General features: G+C 42.5%; 1 protein-coding gene across 5 annotated transcripts in view; it reads right to left on the bottom strand.

Annotated features, from left to right (window-relative positions):
• LOC107372839 (ephrin type-A receptor 6) overlaps nucleotides 1-17,889 on the bottom strand; it is a 398,636-nt gene that overhangs the window by 187,268 nt on the left and 193,479 nt on the right. For all 5 annotated transcript variants that reach the window (XR_011516160.1, XR_011516159.1, XM_070543905.1 and 2 more), the window contains 2 exons: nucleotides 16,908-17,060; nucleotides 4,671-5,006 (listed from right to left, as the gene is read on the bottom strand). Coding sequence is in view for 3 of the 5 variants with exons in the window: in XM_070543905.1 (XP_070400006.1) it covers nucleotides 4,671-5,006; nucleotides 16,908-17,060 (489 nt within the window). In the remaining 2 variants the exon portion in view is untranslated. The remainder of the gene's footprint in view (nucleotides 1-4,670; nucleotides 5,007-16,907; nucleotides 17,061-17,889) is intronic.

Here is a 17,889-nt window from a genome sequence, read left to right as displayed (position 1 = left end):
CACATCCACGTCTCCTTATCTCTATAGCTTCTTTTATCCATCTTTTGTATTTCTGTTTTTCGGTGTTTATGATCCTTGTGTTGTCCCAGTCCATTATATGGTTTTCTCTTATGCAGTGATCTGTTACGGCTGACTTCTTTATTGTGCTTTCTGCTTCTTCTTTTGCTGCTCTTGTGTGTTTTCGACTTGTTTCTTTCTCGCACTCCTTTCTGTGTTCTATTGTTCGTGTGTTGAGTTGGCGTCCGGTTTCTCCTATGTATGTTTTATTGCAGAGTTTGCATGGGATTTCGTAAATGACTCCACATTTAAGTCCAGCTGATATTTTGTCTTTTGGGTGTACTAGTCTGTTTCTAACTGTTGTGTATGGCTTTGTTGGTGTGTTTATGTTGTGTTTTTTCATTGTTGCTCTTATTTGTTCTGTTATGCCTCTGATGTATGGTAGGGTTATCACTGGTTTTGGTTCTTGTCTTTCTGGGTTTCTGGTTCTTTGCTTTGGTTGTTCTTTTCTTTCTGTTGCTGTTTGTTGTTTTCCTTTGTTTATTGCCCATGTCGGTTATCTGCAGGTCTTTAAAGCGTGTTGTATGTGTTTGTCCTCTTGTTTACGGTCTCTTTCTTCTGTTATCATGTTTGTTCGGTGATAAAATGTTCTGATTACTGACATTTTGTGTATGGTGGGGTGTTCTGATGTCCATAATAGATATTGGTCTGTGTGTGTTGGTTTCCTGTATGTGTTTATGTTTAGGGTCCCGTCGGTCTGCCTGGTGATTTTCATATCCATAAAAGCTATGCTGCCTTCTGTTTCTGACTCATAAGTGAACTTTATGCTGCCTGTGTCGTCAGTGTTATTCAAGTGTTGTGTTAGTGTTTCTGTTTGTTCCCTTTGGTATGATTTCCAGTATGTCGTCTACCAGTGGCGGCTGGTGAAAAATATTTTTGGTGGGGCTGTTCTATTTTTTTTTTAAACAAACTTGTGCTTTCTGAGCTTTGTGCACAACTTCACTATTTCCTGAATTAAGCACAGCTCTTTTATTTCCTGTCTTACATCACTGGACAAAGGGATTAATCCACGTGTGTCTGACTATTGGCACGCTGCCTTGCGGACCAAGGTTGAAAAATACTGCATTAAATTGCACATAAAATAACATGACCATATATGGTCCACATCCACATTACTGTTTGTGAAACTAACATACTGGAGAATTTCATCACAATAATATTAAATAAACAAGTATGTACCTGATCTTTTGCATGCTGTTGGTGAAGCTCTGGATGACCCCTGTGATGTAGACAGAGTCAATGTTCCTCTTCTGCAGCTGGTTGAACAGCATGTCCACATGTGAGATGATCTTGTGAAACAATGCCAGCAGAAAGCCAAATCTTCTTCCTCCAGCATTCTCACAAAGCCTCCTGCCTCTCTCTCAGTGACTGGATCAAAGTCATCCGAGTCTCTGATCATCTGGAAAAATCTGAGGAGGTCATCCTTGTGCTCATACACTGTGTTGACATCTCTCGGACAAAATGTGCCGGTTCTGATCCACTTCTTCATTGTGTTTCTTCACTGCAAGCATGCGTCCCTCGTCTCTAGCTGCATGGCAATGTTAGCTCTGCCTAGCATAGCTAGCTTCAACGTGTTGTCTATGTGTGCCCGGGATGACTCGTGTTTCTTCACCTTCTCAGAAAAATGTTTCATGTCCGTAACTCCTGACTCAATCCATGCCTCATCTGTCACAGTCGTTTGGAAAGCAAAATAACGCATTAGCGTGATTGCATCCAGCTAGCCAAGCCTTCCCAGAAGCCTCGTGTGTACAGTTTACCTCTCTCCTTCTCCTGCTGGCTTATCTTTATGTCGGGCTGATCTGGTCCAAGCTCTTTGACATTAAGTTTTTCCACCATAGTTCTCCTCTCGAACGGATACTGGAGAAGAGACCGAACTGAATTCAGTGGCTGCTGAGATCCGGTATCCATGCTGCTGCTGGTTGTAGGCGCACTGGCGTCCATGTCTATTACGTCTGCGTCACGACCGTCACGAGTCACGACGAAAAACGTGCTGGAGTCGAGAATCTCCGAGTTCTACCGAGCACTAACGAAAGCCTTTGGCGGTAACTCTATCGCCCATCATGCTTCTGAAACAACTTCGACGCTGATTGGATACATTCCCATTCCTACCCTTTGATTTTCTTGTCAGCAATTGGACGACTGGTCTCGTCCCGTTTGGGCGATTGAAACACAGCCCACAGCCTCCACCGCTCGGCAGAGCTCGGCAGAGACCGGCAGAGACCAATATAGAAATATATATATATGATTTATTTTTGTTACAAAACACACAATTAACTTAGAATATGTGATTATTGTTAATTTTATTTATTTATTTTTTAAATAAAAATAAAAACACTGGGGAAACTGGGAGGGCGGCGCCCTATCGCCCTCTACTAGCCAGCCGCCACTGTCGTCTACGTAGTGTTTCCATAGTTTTATTTTGCAGTTTGGGGGGGCGGTGGCTATGGCTTTTTGCTCTAGGTCTTCCATGAAAAACTCGCACAGGGTGGCTGATAACGGGTTACCCATGGCGAAGCCTTCCAGTTGTTTGTATATTGTGTTGTCGTATGTGAAGTAAGTGGAGTTAGCTACCAGTCCTATCAGTTGTGCTATGTCGTCTGCTGTGAGGTTTGTTCTTTTGTGTAAAGTCTTGTCCTGTCTGATTCTGTTAACTACTATGTCTATGGTTTTTTGGGTTGGTGTTTTTGTGAACAGAGATGTGACGTCATGTGAGATGAGTATGTCGTTGTTTTCTACTGTAATCTCCTTTAGTTCTTTTGCCAGTTCTATACTATTTTTGCAGTGTTGGTCTGTGTTTCCTAATAACGAGCTGATGATTTTGCTGATATCTCTTGCCATGTTGTATGTTGGTGTACCTATGCTGTCAACTATTGTTCTAACTGGTGTTTTGTTTATGTATTTTTGGCATTCCATATATTCTTGGTGTTATGTTTGCTGTAGTAATCCAGTGTTTGTAAATTTTTTCTGTTATTTTGCCTTTTTCGTGCAGTGGCTTCAGTAATTTTTTCATGTTTTTCTTAATGTTTTCTGTTGGATCTTTTTTAAGTATTTCGTATGTATTTTTGCCCTCTAGCATCTGTTTCATCTGTTGTTTATATTTTTCTCTGTCCATAACTACTGTGGTTCTTCCTTTATCTGCCGGTAGAATAATTTTCTGTTCGTTTTTGGATAAGGCTGTCATGGCTGATTGTTCTTCTTTTGTAATATTGCTGTGTTGAATTTGGCTGTTTTTTTAATATCCCATCTACATTATTTGTAAGTTCTGCTTTCTTTCCCTCATCTGTGATCTGTTGACATGCTAGTTCTGTTGCTACAATGAATTCAGCCTGAGGAAGTTTGCAGCCGCAAACAAAACGTAGCGGGAAAACAGGTAAAAAAACTGCTCTGTGTTTTAAAAAAGAACTACAGCATGGAATTAGAGATACGACACAGCAAGAACACACCTTAGATGTTCAAAGAAAAATACGGACAACAAGCAACGAAGGACTTCCGCCGTTTGGAGCGATTATATCAAAAACGCGCACGTCTAAGAAACCACCTTAGTTCAGCAGAACCCTTAAGCATAGCAGGTTAGGAGGAATCACATTTGGCCAGAGTGTCGTTAAACGGCGTTAGAAATTGATCTCATGAATGAATCAGATGAGTAACAATTAATACAAAGCAAAGTACCAAAATAAAAGCTCTTTTTCCCAGTTCATGTCTAGTTCTAGGGATGGACACGTGGAGGGCAGCACTAGCCATTAAAAAAAAAGCTCTGGCACTCCTGTTTCAGGAAGGAGGGGGCAGAAAATGACAGGATTACCTGCATTGCTTGTTGCATTTTATCTGGACATCTAGTCTCTGATTGGCTAACAGCAACCTGACTCTACCTCTGACTCAGTTTGTTGTGGAGTTGCTAATGCTAACAGTAAGCTTCTGCTAGCTGAGACATCCTCTGCTCACTCCTGGACGCTAAAGCAACCCAGCCCTGTGACGTAGATCTTTTTCTGACACAAGCGTTTTCTCATCTTGTTTTAATTCCGGCAGCTGATGAAAGAAAAACGGGTAGGAGACGTTCAGCCTGCATGTTAAACTCGGAGTGACCGATCGTACTTCAAAAAGGAACAAGCACACCTTTGCTTTAATAGTCGCTGCCGGATCAATCTAGGAGCCTCTTGTGTCCTGCACCCTCACCTCAACTCGTTTTGGGTTCTTTAGCTTTTATTAGTTTGGCCAGAGCAAACAGACGAGTTTAACAAACGCAAAATCTTTTCTTTAGCTTAGCTTTTGTTAATTATAAACTAATGGTAAATGGCCTGTATGCGAATAGCACCTTCATAGGGTTATACAACCTCCCAAGGTGCTTTACAACACAATCAGTCATTCACCCATTCACACGCTGGTGGAGATGAACTACCATGTAGCCACAGTGCCCTGGGGCGCACTGACAGAGGCGACACCGGTCCCTCCGACCACCACCAGCAGGCAAGGCGGGTTACATGTCTTGCCCAAGGACACAATGGCAGCCTTCTGGTGGGAGCCGGGATCGAACCTGCAACTCTGTCTACCTCCTAAGCTACTGCTGCCCTCAAATTAACGACTTACTGATAAAAACGGCGATCGCAAATGCTTACCCCCCTGATCCGTGCTGACTGTGATGATGGCCACCTGCCGAGGGAAGGAGCTCAAACCCGAAACGCCGTTCAGCGACTCAATCTCAAAAGTGTAGTTGGCATGTGCAGCGAAGTCCACGATGGTGACGGTGGTGTTGGTCAAGCCCAACGGTCGAGGCAGGAAACGCAGCTCCTCTTCACACAGCTGACACCGGCTGGGCTCGGGGCTGCAGCGTTTACACAGGACGTTGTAGGTGAGGTCCCGACGGCCGCCGGTGTCGAGGGGAGGGGTCCACTCCAGCATCAGACAGGTGTCGTTCATGCTGAACATGAGATTACGTGGAGGAGATGGAGGGCCTGCCAAAGACGTACACCAGATTAACAGATGAAGAAAAGCATTTATAATTAAGTTTAATGAAAAATAAAAATATACGTAAAAGAAATAATCAGGTTTAAGTGAATGAGAATGGGCCTCCCAGCTGGGTGGATTAAAAAAAACACTAAATACTTAAACATTTAGTCCCTGAAACCTTTCCTTTGTGCTCTACCACATTAATGTTCCAGTAAACGTTTGTTACATCACTCCCCAAACACGTCGCCTTGTTGTGGTTTTTGTGCGTTTGTGTGTCGGGGTAAGCTTTGTGCTGTAGCAAGCAGACAGCTGTCAGCAGGGTGGAGTTAAGGCCGGAGGGATTTGAACACTCCCATCCTGCCAAGCTCACTGTCTGCCAGGACAATGGGATGTTTCCTTCTCCTCCACCATCCCTCCTTTCTGTTCTCTTCCCGCCATTGCTAAAAATCTCAGCAGACAGGAGAGCTCCTCCTACCACTCCACCACCTCTGTCAGCTTGTCCATTCTCTTCCTTTATCTCAGTCTGCCTCTATCTGCCATTATCTCACCTCCTCTATTCTCTCCATCGAGGAGAACCCACCCACCTACCTTCCTCCAGAGCAACCCCACTGTCATCAATCAGCCCACATTCTTCTCTGGGGGGAGATGGGTATCAGCACCCTCCATCCTTCCCCTCTTCACACTGTCGACTCTACCCAGCCCCTTACACTTTCCCTCCACCTTTATCTATCCTCCTTTGACATCGTCTCTTTCTTTCTCTCCACCTTTGTATCTCCCTCCGTCTTCCACTCGGTCTGATTCAACAACAAGCAAATAGTTTACGTACCGCTTCCGAGCCTCTAATTAAAAGGCATTATGTGAGTGAACACAGAGCTTGTAAAAGTAGACATGGATCACAAATGTTTCCTAAACCATGTGCCACACAACAAATAACTGTTGACAACAAGACGTTTCTAAACTAATCTACTCATAATAAAGTCTGATTAAATGCAGTCCATCACTTAAATGGGTATTTTTCTCTAATTTTAAAGTGTGTCTCTGTAAGAAACAGTTGGAACTGCATCAGCTGGACAGTCTTATTACAATGCATATGACAATATGATTGTTGAGCTCAAATGTGCAAACAGCTTCATGAGGGGCGTCTTTTTCGAAAGCATAAAAACGTCTAAATGTGGTTAAATTTTAGCCAAAATGTTGGCTTGGCAAGCCATCCTATATGTGTAAATGTAAAGTCTGGTCACAACCCAGACAGAGCTCAGTCATGGGGCAGAATCTAAGGACATCTTCAAGTTGTCTCTGCACACAATCGAACGGTGCTAGGACCAATCAGAGCAATGGACAACGTGACATCATCACCAAGAGAAATCAGCCAATGGGGCAATATGCCATAAACTTGAAATGGTTCTCCATGCCTTTATCTCCTCCCGTCTAGATTACTGTAACACACTTTTCACATGTTTTAACAAAAAAAAAAAAGCCCTTGACCGTCTTCAGTTGGTCCAGAACTCTGCAGCGAGGCTCCTAACTGGAGCAAACAGAAGAGCACACATCACTCCTATTCTGGAGCCTCTGCACTGGTTACCCGTTAACTTTAGAGTTCATTTTACAATCCTGATTATAACTTTCAATGTTCTACGTGGTCAAGCTCCTCCCTATATTACTGAACTGTTAAAGCCTTATGCTCCAACCCGAGCCCTCAGGTCCACCCACCAGAACCTTCTAGAAGTTCCAAAGACCAGATACAAAAGTCGAGGAGATCGCTCCTTCCAGACTGTTGCACCCGACTCTGGAATGATCTTCCTTTATCCTTACGTAGCATTGACAGTCTGGACACCTTTGAAAAATCAGCTAAAGATCCTTTTATTTGAAGCAGCTTTTATCTAAACCTTTTATTTTCTTATTTTTAACTAAATGTTGTAAGTTTTCATCTATTTATGAAATTTTATAATTTAATGACATGATTTTTTTCTGATGTAAATCTATTTCTGTTTTCAGATCATTATGATTTTATGACTGTTTCATTTTGTTTTGATCATGTGAAGCACTTTGTGATTCTACATCTGTGAGAAGTGCTATAGAAATAAAATTTACTCACTAATTTACTTATACACATCAAAGAAGAAGCAGAAGTACCAGTTGGGTTCTCAGCCATCCAGGTCATAGTAATTCAAAAGGGTTCAAACGAAGTCAACTGGACATCTTTGGTTTCCTGAAGGCGTTTCGCTTCTCACCTAAAGAGCTTTGTCAACTCTGACTGGATTATGGGAGACTCAAGCTTTTAAGTTGTAGCTGTCTGTTGTTGCTTAATGAGCTCACATCACTCCAGGTTTACAGTCCCTCCACTGGCTCCCGGTAGAATATAGAATACAGTTTAAAGTTTTAGTCCTGACCTATAGAGCTCTTAACAACCAGGCTCCAAGCTACCTATCTGAGCTTTTATCCCCACACACCACCTCTCGGAACCTTAGATCCACATCTGAAAACCTCCTGGCTGTTCCTCGAACCAGACTGAAAACCAAAGGGGACAGGGCCTTTCAGACTATTGCACCCAGACTTTGGAACAGTCTACCTTCAAATCTCCGTCTCTCTAACACTGTAGAGGTCTTTAAAAATCATCTAAAAACTCACCTTTTCGTCCAGGTGTTCCCTCCCTAAATGTTTAAAAAAGATGGCTTTGTTCGGGTTCACACCTTCACTTTGTTTATACTCATGATTTTATTTTCTACTTTATCACTGCTGTAGCGTTATGAAGTTGATAATGGTCTGCCCTTAACAGCTGCCCCTTCACACAGTAACATCGCCAAGGTCGGACACTTGTTCAGTATGTTTACATTCCAGGAGAAGAGACGGAAGAACAGAAGAAGAACGCTTTTCATTGATTAATCAAAGAACTTTATTTGTGATAAGCTAATCAAAGCATTTGTTGATCATTAATAATCAGGTGAATGATCTGTGAAATAAAGATGTCATGAGTTATGTGTTTAAATGAATAAACAGGGCTGCACCAGACACACTGATATGCTTTACCATGGAAACGCATGACACATTATTCTCAACCAATCAGAACTTTCGTCTGTGGTAGGGCAGAATCTGGTTTGTTTATGAAAGTAGTCCAATCCAGTTTACTAAGATTCTTAAACAACTGGGAGATATAAAAGAAGGCAACGCCATTTTAAGTTCAGTTCCACGTCAGTTTCACGTTAAGCAGTTACATGTTAAACTCAGCTCCAGGACATCCGAGTTCCTAAGGATTTCCATCGTCATCATTAAGAAGTTGCAGACTGGCCAGCTGGACTTCCTACTTTGAGCTGAAATCTGTCAAGCTGGAGATTTTCCGTCGTTTGTACCAACGAGACGACGTTCCTTCAAAATAAGAGTGAACTTGCTGATGCCTGCCGACTACGACCAGAGTTATCCTCAGACGGGCGTTGTGTGCTGCGACCGCTGTTTCAACCAGCTCCAGTACCCATGAAGGTCCGAGGACCTGGCAATTCCTGATCTGCACGGGAGACTCCCTACGGTACGTGGTCACGGCACAAAATGGCGGCTCATGTCATCAGCAATCGAAGCCTCATGGTAGCCTAGTCATAACAACCAGATTCGCTACGTCAGCCTAGAGATTCTGAACAAAACACAAACACACACCAACATGAAACATCCAAATCTATATACATTCATCATTGAGATAGTCCTGGTAGATTGTAAGAATTTATAATTATAGAAATTAAAGATTCTTAAACGATCCCAACTCTCTCTCTTTCTTGTCTCTCAGTCAATACAAAGTGTTTAAGTAAACTCCCTGATGATAAAAACAACCACTTCTGATTGATTGCTTAGATTGTATAAATATACAAAATCAGGTAATTAAATTATCTAATTACAGTATATAAATATACAACTTCAAATCACAACACTGCTATTCTTTTTCAGATGTTTTTATTGGTTAGAGGTATTTGCCTTGATCTTTATCATGTTGTACAGCGCTTTGTGATTTATATCTGTGAAAGGCGCTCTATAAATAAACTTTTACTTACTTACTTACAGAAACTACTGTACCTATCAATACCCCTCCTGCTTAACCCATGAGACAGGAGTAAAGGAGGCGATCTTTGTTGAACAGGAAATACCTACATTAAACAGAGGAGTCCTCCGATTTCACCTACAATGCAGCTCTAAACCTAATTCCAAAACAGTTTCAGGCTAGGTCACACACTCCTGTATCTAATCAAAACAACCATTTAACACAATAGGGCATAACAACATCAACAGCTTCTCAGGGAGTAGGGACAGAATTGACAAAGCTCTTCAAGAAACCAAAGAAGTCTGGGGCCCTTATTTATCAACCATACTTACAAACAGATCGGTGCATATTTTCTGCGTGGGACTAATTTTACACATTGTGTGACATTTACCAATTTGTACTTGTGAGTGAAAATGTTCCTAAATATAAGAAGAGCTCTGACCATGTGTAGGAACAGCATCTAGTGGCAGAACACAAATCGAACCTTTTCCAGACTAATGTTTATATCTAATCAGCATGAAGGGGCTTAAACTCCAATATTTAATAACGTGTTAAGTTTTTACTCAGTTTAAAGTCAGAAGAGGTCTGGCTCTATTTTACTACGTTAAGTAACCGCCTCCCCGATATCGTGTCTCAAAACTTAACGGCTGAGTTTGACTGGATGGAATGAACAGGTGAGGGTGGGTTAAGAAACTGATAACATTTAAAATGTTTTACTTCAACTCATTCACTGCCATTGACGACTAAAGTCATCATTTGCATGTTTTTACTGCGTGGGCATCGGACGAGCCCCCGCACCGTGAGAACAAAAATCTCAGCTCTGAAGCTGATCTTCATCCGCATACGTCACATGTCACGTGATCAGGAAGCAGAACATCCATGTGTTAGGAGATCGTTTTGGGCCGCTGCTGTAAAAGAAGTGGGGCGCGAACCGGAAAAGCTTCTGCCGATCACAATTCACCAACGGATTATGAAAGAACGGATAACGCTCGAAACGCGCGGATTCTTCCTGATTTAAGAGGTGAGTCTCCGCTTTGTTATGGTTGTTTTGGCGTCGACATCATCCTAGCGCGCAACGTTCTGTGAAAAAAAAACAGTAAAAACTGTGAGAAACAATGGCAACGAAAGAGTTAATAAAGTTATAATTTGCAGCTTATCAAACTGCATTGTTCTGACTTCAGGGAGTGATAAAACTTTCTTAAAACCAGTCTTTTAGTGATTTCTTTTACAATTAAAAAGTGAAAATTAGAGTTTAAATTAATTAATTTAAAAGTACCACCTCATCGATTCTTCATTTGTATCTGAACTTCATTCCAGAAGCATTCGGTGAAGACTTGAAGCCTTTTTGAGGTTATCCCACATCTAGCTGACACACAGAGCATCTAAACCACATATGTCAGAGTCAAGGCCTGTGGGCCAGATGCGGCCCGCGGAGCATTTTTATGTGGCCCGCGAGATAAATATAAAAAATATATTAAAACTGGCCCGCTGGCCGATTTTACCGCAAAGACTACAACTCCCATGATGCTTTGCGGCGCCAGCGCGGCGCAGACGCGCCCCCTCCTTTGTGTTTTTTCAGCGCGAGGCAGTCAGAGGTAGTTGGGTGTCTGCAGCTCCGCTGTCTCGGACAAACTACACTCCTCTCACTCAGCGCCGAGTTCACTCAGCTGTTTTCTGACGTTGAAGCCCAGAAACGGAGATTCTAGCCGCTCAGCAATGTGTTCACGACTGAAAGAGAAATTTTTCCAACTAACGTCCAGACAGAGCTGATATAACTCCAGCGAGCAGCGACACGCTCAAACCAGCACAACTCTGTGGTTGTGTTTCCTCCCCGACACACAACAACGTGGTCAAGCTGCTCAGACATGTTCATCAGCACAAACCTATGTGAGCACCTGTTGTCATTTAATGTTGTCATTATTATGACGAAGATGAACAAAACAACAGGAGTCTCCTCCTCAACTCAGATCCACCCCATGATGCAGGTATCTGGCTGGAACAGGTGAGCATCACAGTAAACCAGTGGAGCAAACTGAGCTTTAAATATGTTGGTTTTATGCTCTTTTTCTGCTCCAAAACATGAAAGTTAACAGGTGAGATGTTGCATTTTCATTTAAGATAAAATGATATTTTATTTTGTTGTTGGCCCGTGAGAAAAGATATAACCTACAGTAAACAGGAAGTGGAAAGGCTGCAGATAGATGAATAGAATAGAAAATCCCTTTATTGTTCCTCAGTGGGGAAAGCTAGACGTTACAGCAGCGATGACACGTATTACAGGAGAACAAAAGGAGAATAAAAAATAAGAAAAATGAATAAACAAGAAAACATAAATCCTGAATAGATTTTAAAAATGATGATTATACCACAAGTAATGAATACCACTGATGCCTTTTATTTAAAACTGACTTGCTCGTGTGTCATTTGGTTATTCCACATTCAGTGTTAATGCAGAAATAAGTTTGTTTCCAAATTTAAAGGTTCAAAATTGCATACATGTTGATAAAGAAAATGTGCAAATTTGCCGTCCCTTTTTCGAAAAATATGAAGTTTGGCCCTCGACTCCGTCCCAGAGTTTCATTTCGGCCCCGTGTGAGTTTGAGTTTGACACCCCTGCTCTAAACAATGACTTGGTTTGTCTCACTAAGAGACACAAACACTCTTCCAGCCCGGAGAGCTCCCAGACGTGGCCCCCGTCTGTCTCAGTGACAGCTAAATGGCTTTTTAATTAAAGGAGAATTAGCCCGGTTAAACTGTAATTTAATGCAAATATGAAGTCGTAATGACAGTCAGTGAATCATCGATGAAGACAAGGCAGCTGAACAAAAGCCTTGTAATTCATCCAGAGACTCTCTAATGTTCATTTTCACACCAGATAAGTCCCAAAGACAAGGCGGGATTTATGACCACTGAATTCTGAAGAGATGCATTGGCTCGGCAGACAAAGTAATAACTTACCCAGACTGTCAGACTCACACAAGTATTGAAAGATTTAATATGAATTTACACTGAATGAATTAAAGTTTAATCAGCTCAAAATACAAAATGACCATTTCCATCTCTGTAATGATACTGAAGCAAATCCATAGGGATGAACTTTGTGTGTCAATCATCAACATATACATATATGGACAATGGGTTTCCATAGCCCCAATAACAAGTTTTTGAAGGGAAATAGGAGGTGGCCACCACCGCCATTTTGACCGTGTCACAGGTTCCGTCAAGCCCAGACAATTCCATAAAAGGGAAGAGAGGAAGAGCTGAGGGTGGGGCTGTAAGGCTGTGATGAACTGACGACACCCGGTCGAACTAGCTACAAGCTAACCTGAAGCTAACCCAAAGCTAACGCGGAGGTGGGAGCTAAGCTAACGGAGGTAGCAACCTAGCCACAACCGGAGTTAACTGTGCACAACACCAGAGCTTCTGAGTCAGAGATACGCCGGGCTAACCGCTGGGTAAAACCGGGTGGAACACAGAGGTCTCCGAGACCTCCACAAGCCGGCAGCCGCACAGCAGACAAGCGCTGCTGCGATCTGAGATGCGCAGAGCTGCCGCTGGGGAGAACCGGGTGGAAAGGTTTCCATCCCAGAGCTCCACAAGCCGACAGTCCACGCAGCAGACAGAAGCCACGATCAGACAGATGCACCGGGCTGCGGGGAGGTGGAGTAACGGGTGGAAAACATCGGTCTCCCGAGAGCTCCACAAGCCGATAGTGGGAACCCAGCTCCACCAACATGTTATATTTCAACCCATTTTCTAAAGTGCAGCATTATGTTAAATGCACTGGGTTTTACCCTATTACATTTAAATTTCATGGTTAAACAGTACATGTTAAAATCTAAGCTCAGCCGGCAGTGACCTAGAATACATAAATATAATTTTACTTACCGAAAAAAAATGAAGTGGAGACTCCTTGGACGCTCTATTAGTGCAATTAATGCCACAGCAAGTCATTTTGCCCAACAATTGCACAAATAATATCGCAAAAGAACGCACAAACGCTACAACTACTGGTCTGAGTTGAGAGACTGATAATGACAGAACAGTTTTCAGGCGAGGCTGAGGCTCTACTGAGGCCTTTCCCCGGAGCTAGCTCTGTGGTCACGTGGGTCTGATGCTCATTAATTATACAGAATTTTTGGCTTTTAATACACTTAAACAGAAGAGTGAGAAAAAATTCACCCCCCTCAGAGTTGTCATGAGTGTAAACTAGATCATTTAAACCTAAAACATGTTCTGGTACCAGGCTGTAAACATGTTTATTTCTGCTGTGAAATTGGTATTTTTAACATGGGAGTCAATGAGGATTTGCTCGCTTCTGACACCAGCCCCTAGTGGATGAGGGTGGAACTGCAATTTATTTCACTTCCGCATTGGCCTCAATTTCTGTCCCGCATTGTGGGGGCTTGGTGTCAATATTAGATTTTTGCTTTAGCAAAATACATCCGTCTGTAAAGTTAGCAAAAATAATTTTAGGTGTTAATCTGACCGCAGAAGCAGCTGAGAGCCTGTAAAAGTATTAAAAAGGTGACATAATATGACTTTTAAAAACCATACAAAAGTCCTATGGCCTACTAAAAACATGTTCATGAAGTTCTTAGCACTAAATCCCTCTCACATAAGGATATTTCAGCAATTTCACTCCTTCTTTCCACTGGATGTGAAAGCCTTACGAAACGGACTTGAGACGTATCAGCCAGCTATTAGCTGCAGTTTTAGTGGAAGAGTTCCTTTCCACGCGTCCAGGACGTGGGCGTCGCACCCGTGGGTGATGTGGGGGTTTCAGCACCCACACTTTTCTAATTGAGATCGTATAACACCCACACTTTTCCAGCTGTTTTGCAAAAGGAATAATTGAACGCACCTTCTACAGAATAGTTTTTGTTGTCCAACTTTAAAATCAGCTTTTTTAACATTCAGTGACAAAGTTTGTCGAAACCACCCCGCCTCTACCCGAGGACACCTGTGCGCTGCTGGACTGGGCTGGAACTACAGTTTATTCGGGAGAGTTTCTCCGGACCCCGCCGATGGATTATTCAAGCCGTTCAGGCTAGTTAGGAAACCTCTGAGCCAATAGAATTGCTTGCTTTAGATTTATTTCGGTTAGTTTTTTGGGATTTGGCGTCGGATGGATGCAAGCTAAAACAGCCACGAATCAGCTTTGTGTGATGTTGTGACGACGGATTACAGAAAGGGATTGGATTGTTTTTTACTATAACATGGATTATGACCATGAATCAACAAAGGTAAGAGTGAATTTACGTTTTTCACATCATGAAATGAGCTGTGGTTTGTTAGCTGTGCTGGCGCTGTGAATTTTGCACGTAGAGTGCATGAATATTGTTGGAAAGAGGACAGCCTGGGCTTTCTTTTAAACGTCGGAATCTGTGGATAGGATATTGGATAGTCGCTACTGAGTGTTTTTCTCAAAATGCGTATTTAGTGTCTTTTTATGTCCTTTTGATTTAACAGCTTATTGTTGAAAATGGGTCTTGTTGATGGAGAAAACTTGGGTTCTGTTGTTTGGAATATTAGTTCTTCCTGTTCTGCATGTGTGCAGTTTATACATTGGTGAATATTAAAGAGCAGATTGCAGGTTAGAGACTGCCATGAACCAATGTTTGGAGAAACATAATAGAAACTCGGTTTAAACATTTTTTTTTACACAAACATAAATTATTTAGGCTTTTACAGTCATTTTTGTGAGAAAGTTTTTTTTTTTTTGGCCAAACCAAGTGACGTTAGCTGAGGGAGTCCTGTTAGCTTAATCCAGAGAAAAATATAGACCCTAATGCCGGGTTTATAATGTTTATAATTATAGTTATGATGGACCAAAACTATAAAGTTATGAGTTTGCTGCACGCCCCAGAGAGCAGAGACCAACAAGAGGGAGAAACGATTGGCCAAAGCAGAGAGATTAAGGAGGAGAAGCAGCGGGGGAATGCTAGCTTAAACTCGTGTGCTAACATCACAGTATTGTACGGGTTACTATCGTGTACCAGACAATTAAAATAGTATCGGTCAGTTAACATAATATTAATACTAATGAGCGTCTGTTAGCGGTGTCATACTCGTTAATATCCGTTCACCTGACGTAGTTTAGTGCTTAAAGAGAGAGAGACGCCTGTGATCCGGTTCTGGAGCTAATCCAGGCTTCTGTGAGCTGAATGCGACCCAGACACCAGCGAGTCAGTAGAGCTAATATTTTTAAAAGCTGCATACGATCCTTCCCTGGAGGTCCGCGGCAGTTCTGATCCGGTTCCGGCCCAGAAAGCTCGTTCGGCTGGTCCACTGAGCTGAGAGAGAGATGCCTGTCATTCGGTTCTGGAGCTAATGCAGGGTTCTGTGAGCTGGATCCAACCCAAACACCAGAGAGCCAGTCGAGTTGGTATTTTTAAAAGCAGCTCATCCTATCCTGGCAGTCCAAGCGGCAGTTCTGATCCGGTTCCAACCCCATAAACCAGCTCGACTGGCCCACTGAGCCACACATCTCTTCTGGTGGTCGGTTCTGACCTGGTTCTGATAGTGATCTGAGCTCCAGAAATCCTCAATTAATTTTTTAAGCCCCACCACAGATCTCCGGAGCCCAGCGCGGCCCTCCCTGTCCCGGTACTGACCGATGTGGGCTACAGAAGTCCGTCTTTTCAGCTGCAGAAACGCCCTCAGACACGAGATAAAGGCGTTGTTTCTCTTATCTGGAAACCCGGGGACTCGTCCAACAGGCTGGAGTTGGTACAGCCTTCACACACTCTAGTTTATCAACATGAACACAACCCAACACTAGTAAACACACACACTGACTCGATAACACGACCTCTCTACCCTAAACTAGCCACTCTCCACACTGAGCTGAGGCAGCCTAGCTTCAAACTCCCTCTGGTTACGTTGGTTACGTCAGAGGTTCACGTTTAGAAACACGAGCCTTTTTAGAAGCTTTGCTGAGAAAGGCCACTTTTTACTAGAAAACTGCTGTTTTTAAACCAAATATCCACAATAAACATTTCAAATAGTATTTTTGGACAGCATTTTATATGAATTAGAAAAAAAATTGTACCTGCAATTTGCTCTTTAAGCATGTTTTTGGAAGGACTTTGTTACTTTAGCAATATCACACGAGAGGGAGTGCGTTGTTGCCGAATATCAGCACTGGTGCGATTCGGTCACAGGCAGGAGGCCACAGGCCGAGCACCGTAGACAATCACATCAGTGCTGATATTCAGCAATAACACACTCCCTCTCGTGTGATAATGCTTTTTTATGCACTGACCCGTCACTGGATTGAGGTTGAGTTTCAATTTACAGGATAAGAGTTTGAAATCTATTTACACGCTATGCTTGCAAAAAAGTCAAACTCTGCAGTTTAGATCTGGCTAGACAGGAAGTCAAACACAAAATCAGTGTAAACATCTGGAAAAAGCTGCTATTTCGTTACATGTCGCCTTTGCAGCCAGTGAAAAAGAAGCGGAGAACTAACACTTGACAGTTTCAGTACCTTCCAGAATGAACTGTTTCAGGGCCCTGTCACTAAGAAAGCTAAGAAAAAAGCTGAGCATACCTACCACCCCCTTCTCAAGCTGCTATAGGCTGAGAAGCTCTGATATCTGGGAGGAGCTCAGGGTTGTATCTCTTACCGGAGCTCTCTTGCACGTGCGAGGTGGTTGTATGCAAATTTCCTGGTTTGTGGCATCACAAACCGGGGCTCTTTAACACCGCTTGTTTCAGACGCATCATTCCTAAAATCAAATACTGACAGATAAAGGATGGATGTGTTTTTTCATGTTTGGAGAGTTCACAGAGGCTGGGAGACCCACATAGCAGCACAAAAGTACACAAAAAGCAATCTCTGCATAACACATCCCTTATAGTCCTGTGCAAGGATACTTACGCGTGCAGGCCATCGTTGGAGGATCTTTCTTCGCCCTGTAGAAGCCCTTTTCACAGCGGCAGACGAAAGCTCCTTCACCGTAGCTGAAGCTGTGTGGAGGGCATTTTGTGCAGTTGGTTTCAGGATTTGCCTTGTAGAATCCAGGACGGCATGCTGAGGGTGACAGGACGGCAATAAGAAGGAGAAAAGGCATAAAGTTGCAGCTAATTATGACAAGAAACATGGTGTTAAAACAATCTGAGCACATACACAGTAAAGGTCACTGGCAGGCGACCAGAGGAGAAAGACGGTTACACACTCTGTGAGGTTATAGTCTAGACTTTATTATGATACAATCCAGGGATGAACATAAAAATCCTTGATGTAGTCAAGAGGATTGAGTGGATTTCTGTGTCTCAGCCAAAGAAAAAAGAAGTCTCCAGGTGAACAGGAAAAAACATTTTTATAAGCCGACAGCTCACCATCGTAAGAGCAATTAGGAACCCGAGTAAGAAGACAAACAGTGTTACTGGCTGGTAAACGTGTCCAAACGTAGAAGATACCGGCTGTGGATGTGGAATGAATGTTCTAATGAGAGGAAGTAATGATGCATCTTTGATGTGGACCCGTGATAATTACAGACACTCGTTTCTAGCAGCATGTTTGAATCCGAAAATAATCTGTTTTCCTGATTCTTTGTCTAAATTTTAAATAATTAATATCTTCTCACCGACTCAGCAGCTGTTTTTTCCAAATCAAATTACATTTTATGTTGAATTAACTTGTCGCACAACATTCTTAACAAGAATCCCGCAACAGCTAAAAACTACGACACAACTGGAAACTCTTCTGGGATTTAGCAAAAAAATAAAATCAAAAAATGCAACACAAATGGTTGTTTTGTCTTTTAAACAGATGAGGTTTAATTATTTAAAGAAACACTCCCCCAGGGTTTCATGTCCCACACAGAACAGGATGGTATAAATACATTTTCTTTATTTGG

The sequence above is a fragment of the Nothobranchius furzeri genome, chromosome 14 (assembly GCF_043380555.1).
Source record: "Nothobranchius furzeri strain GRZ-AD chromosome 14, NfurGRZ-RIMD1, whole genome shotgun sequence".
Taxonomy (NCBI): domain Eukaryota; kingdom Metazoa; phylum Chordata; class Actinopteri; order Cyprinodontiformes; family Nothobranchiidae; genus Nothobranchius; species Nothobranchius furzeri.
The sequence above is the reverse complement of the archived record's forward strand: the minus strand, read 5'-3'. Positions and strand labels throughout refer to the sequence as shown.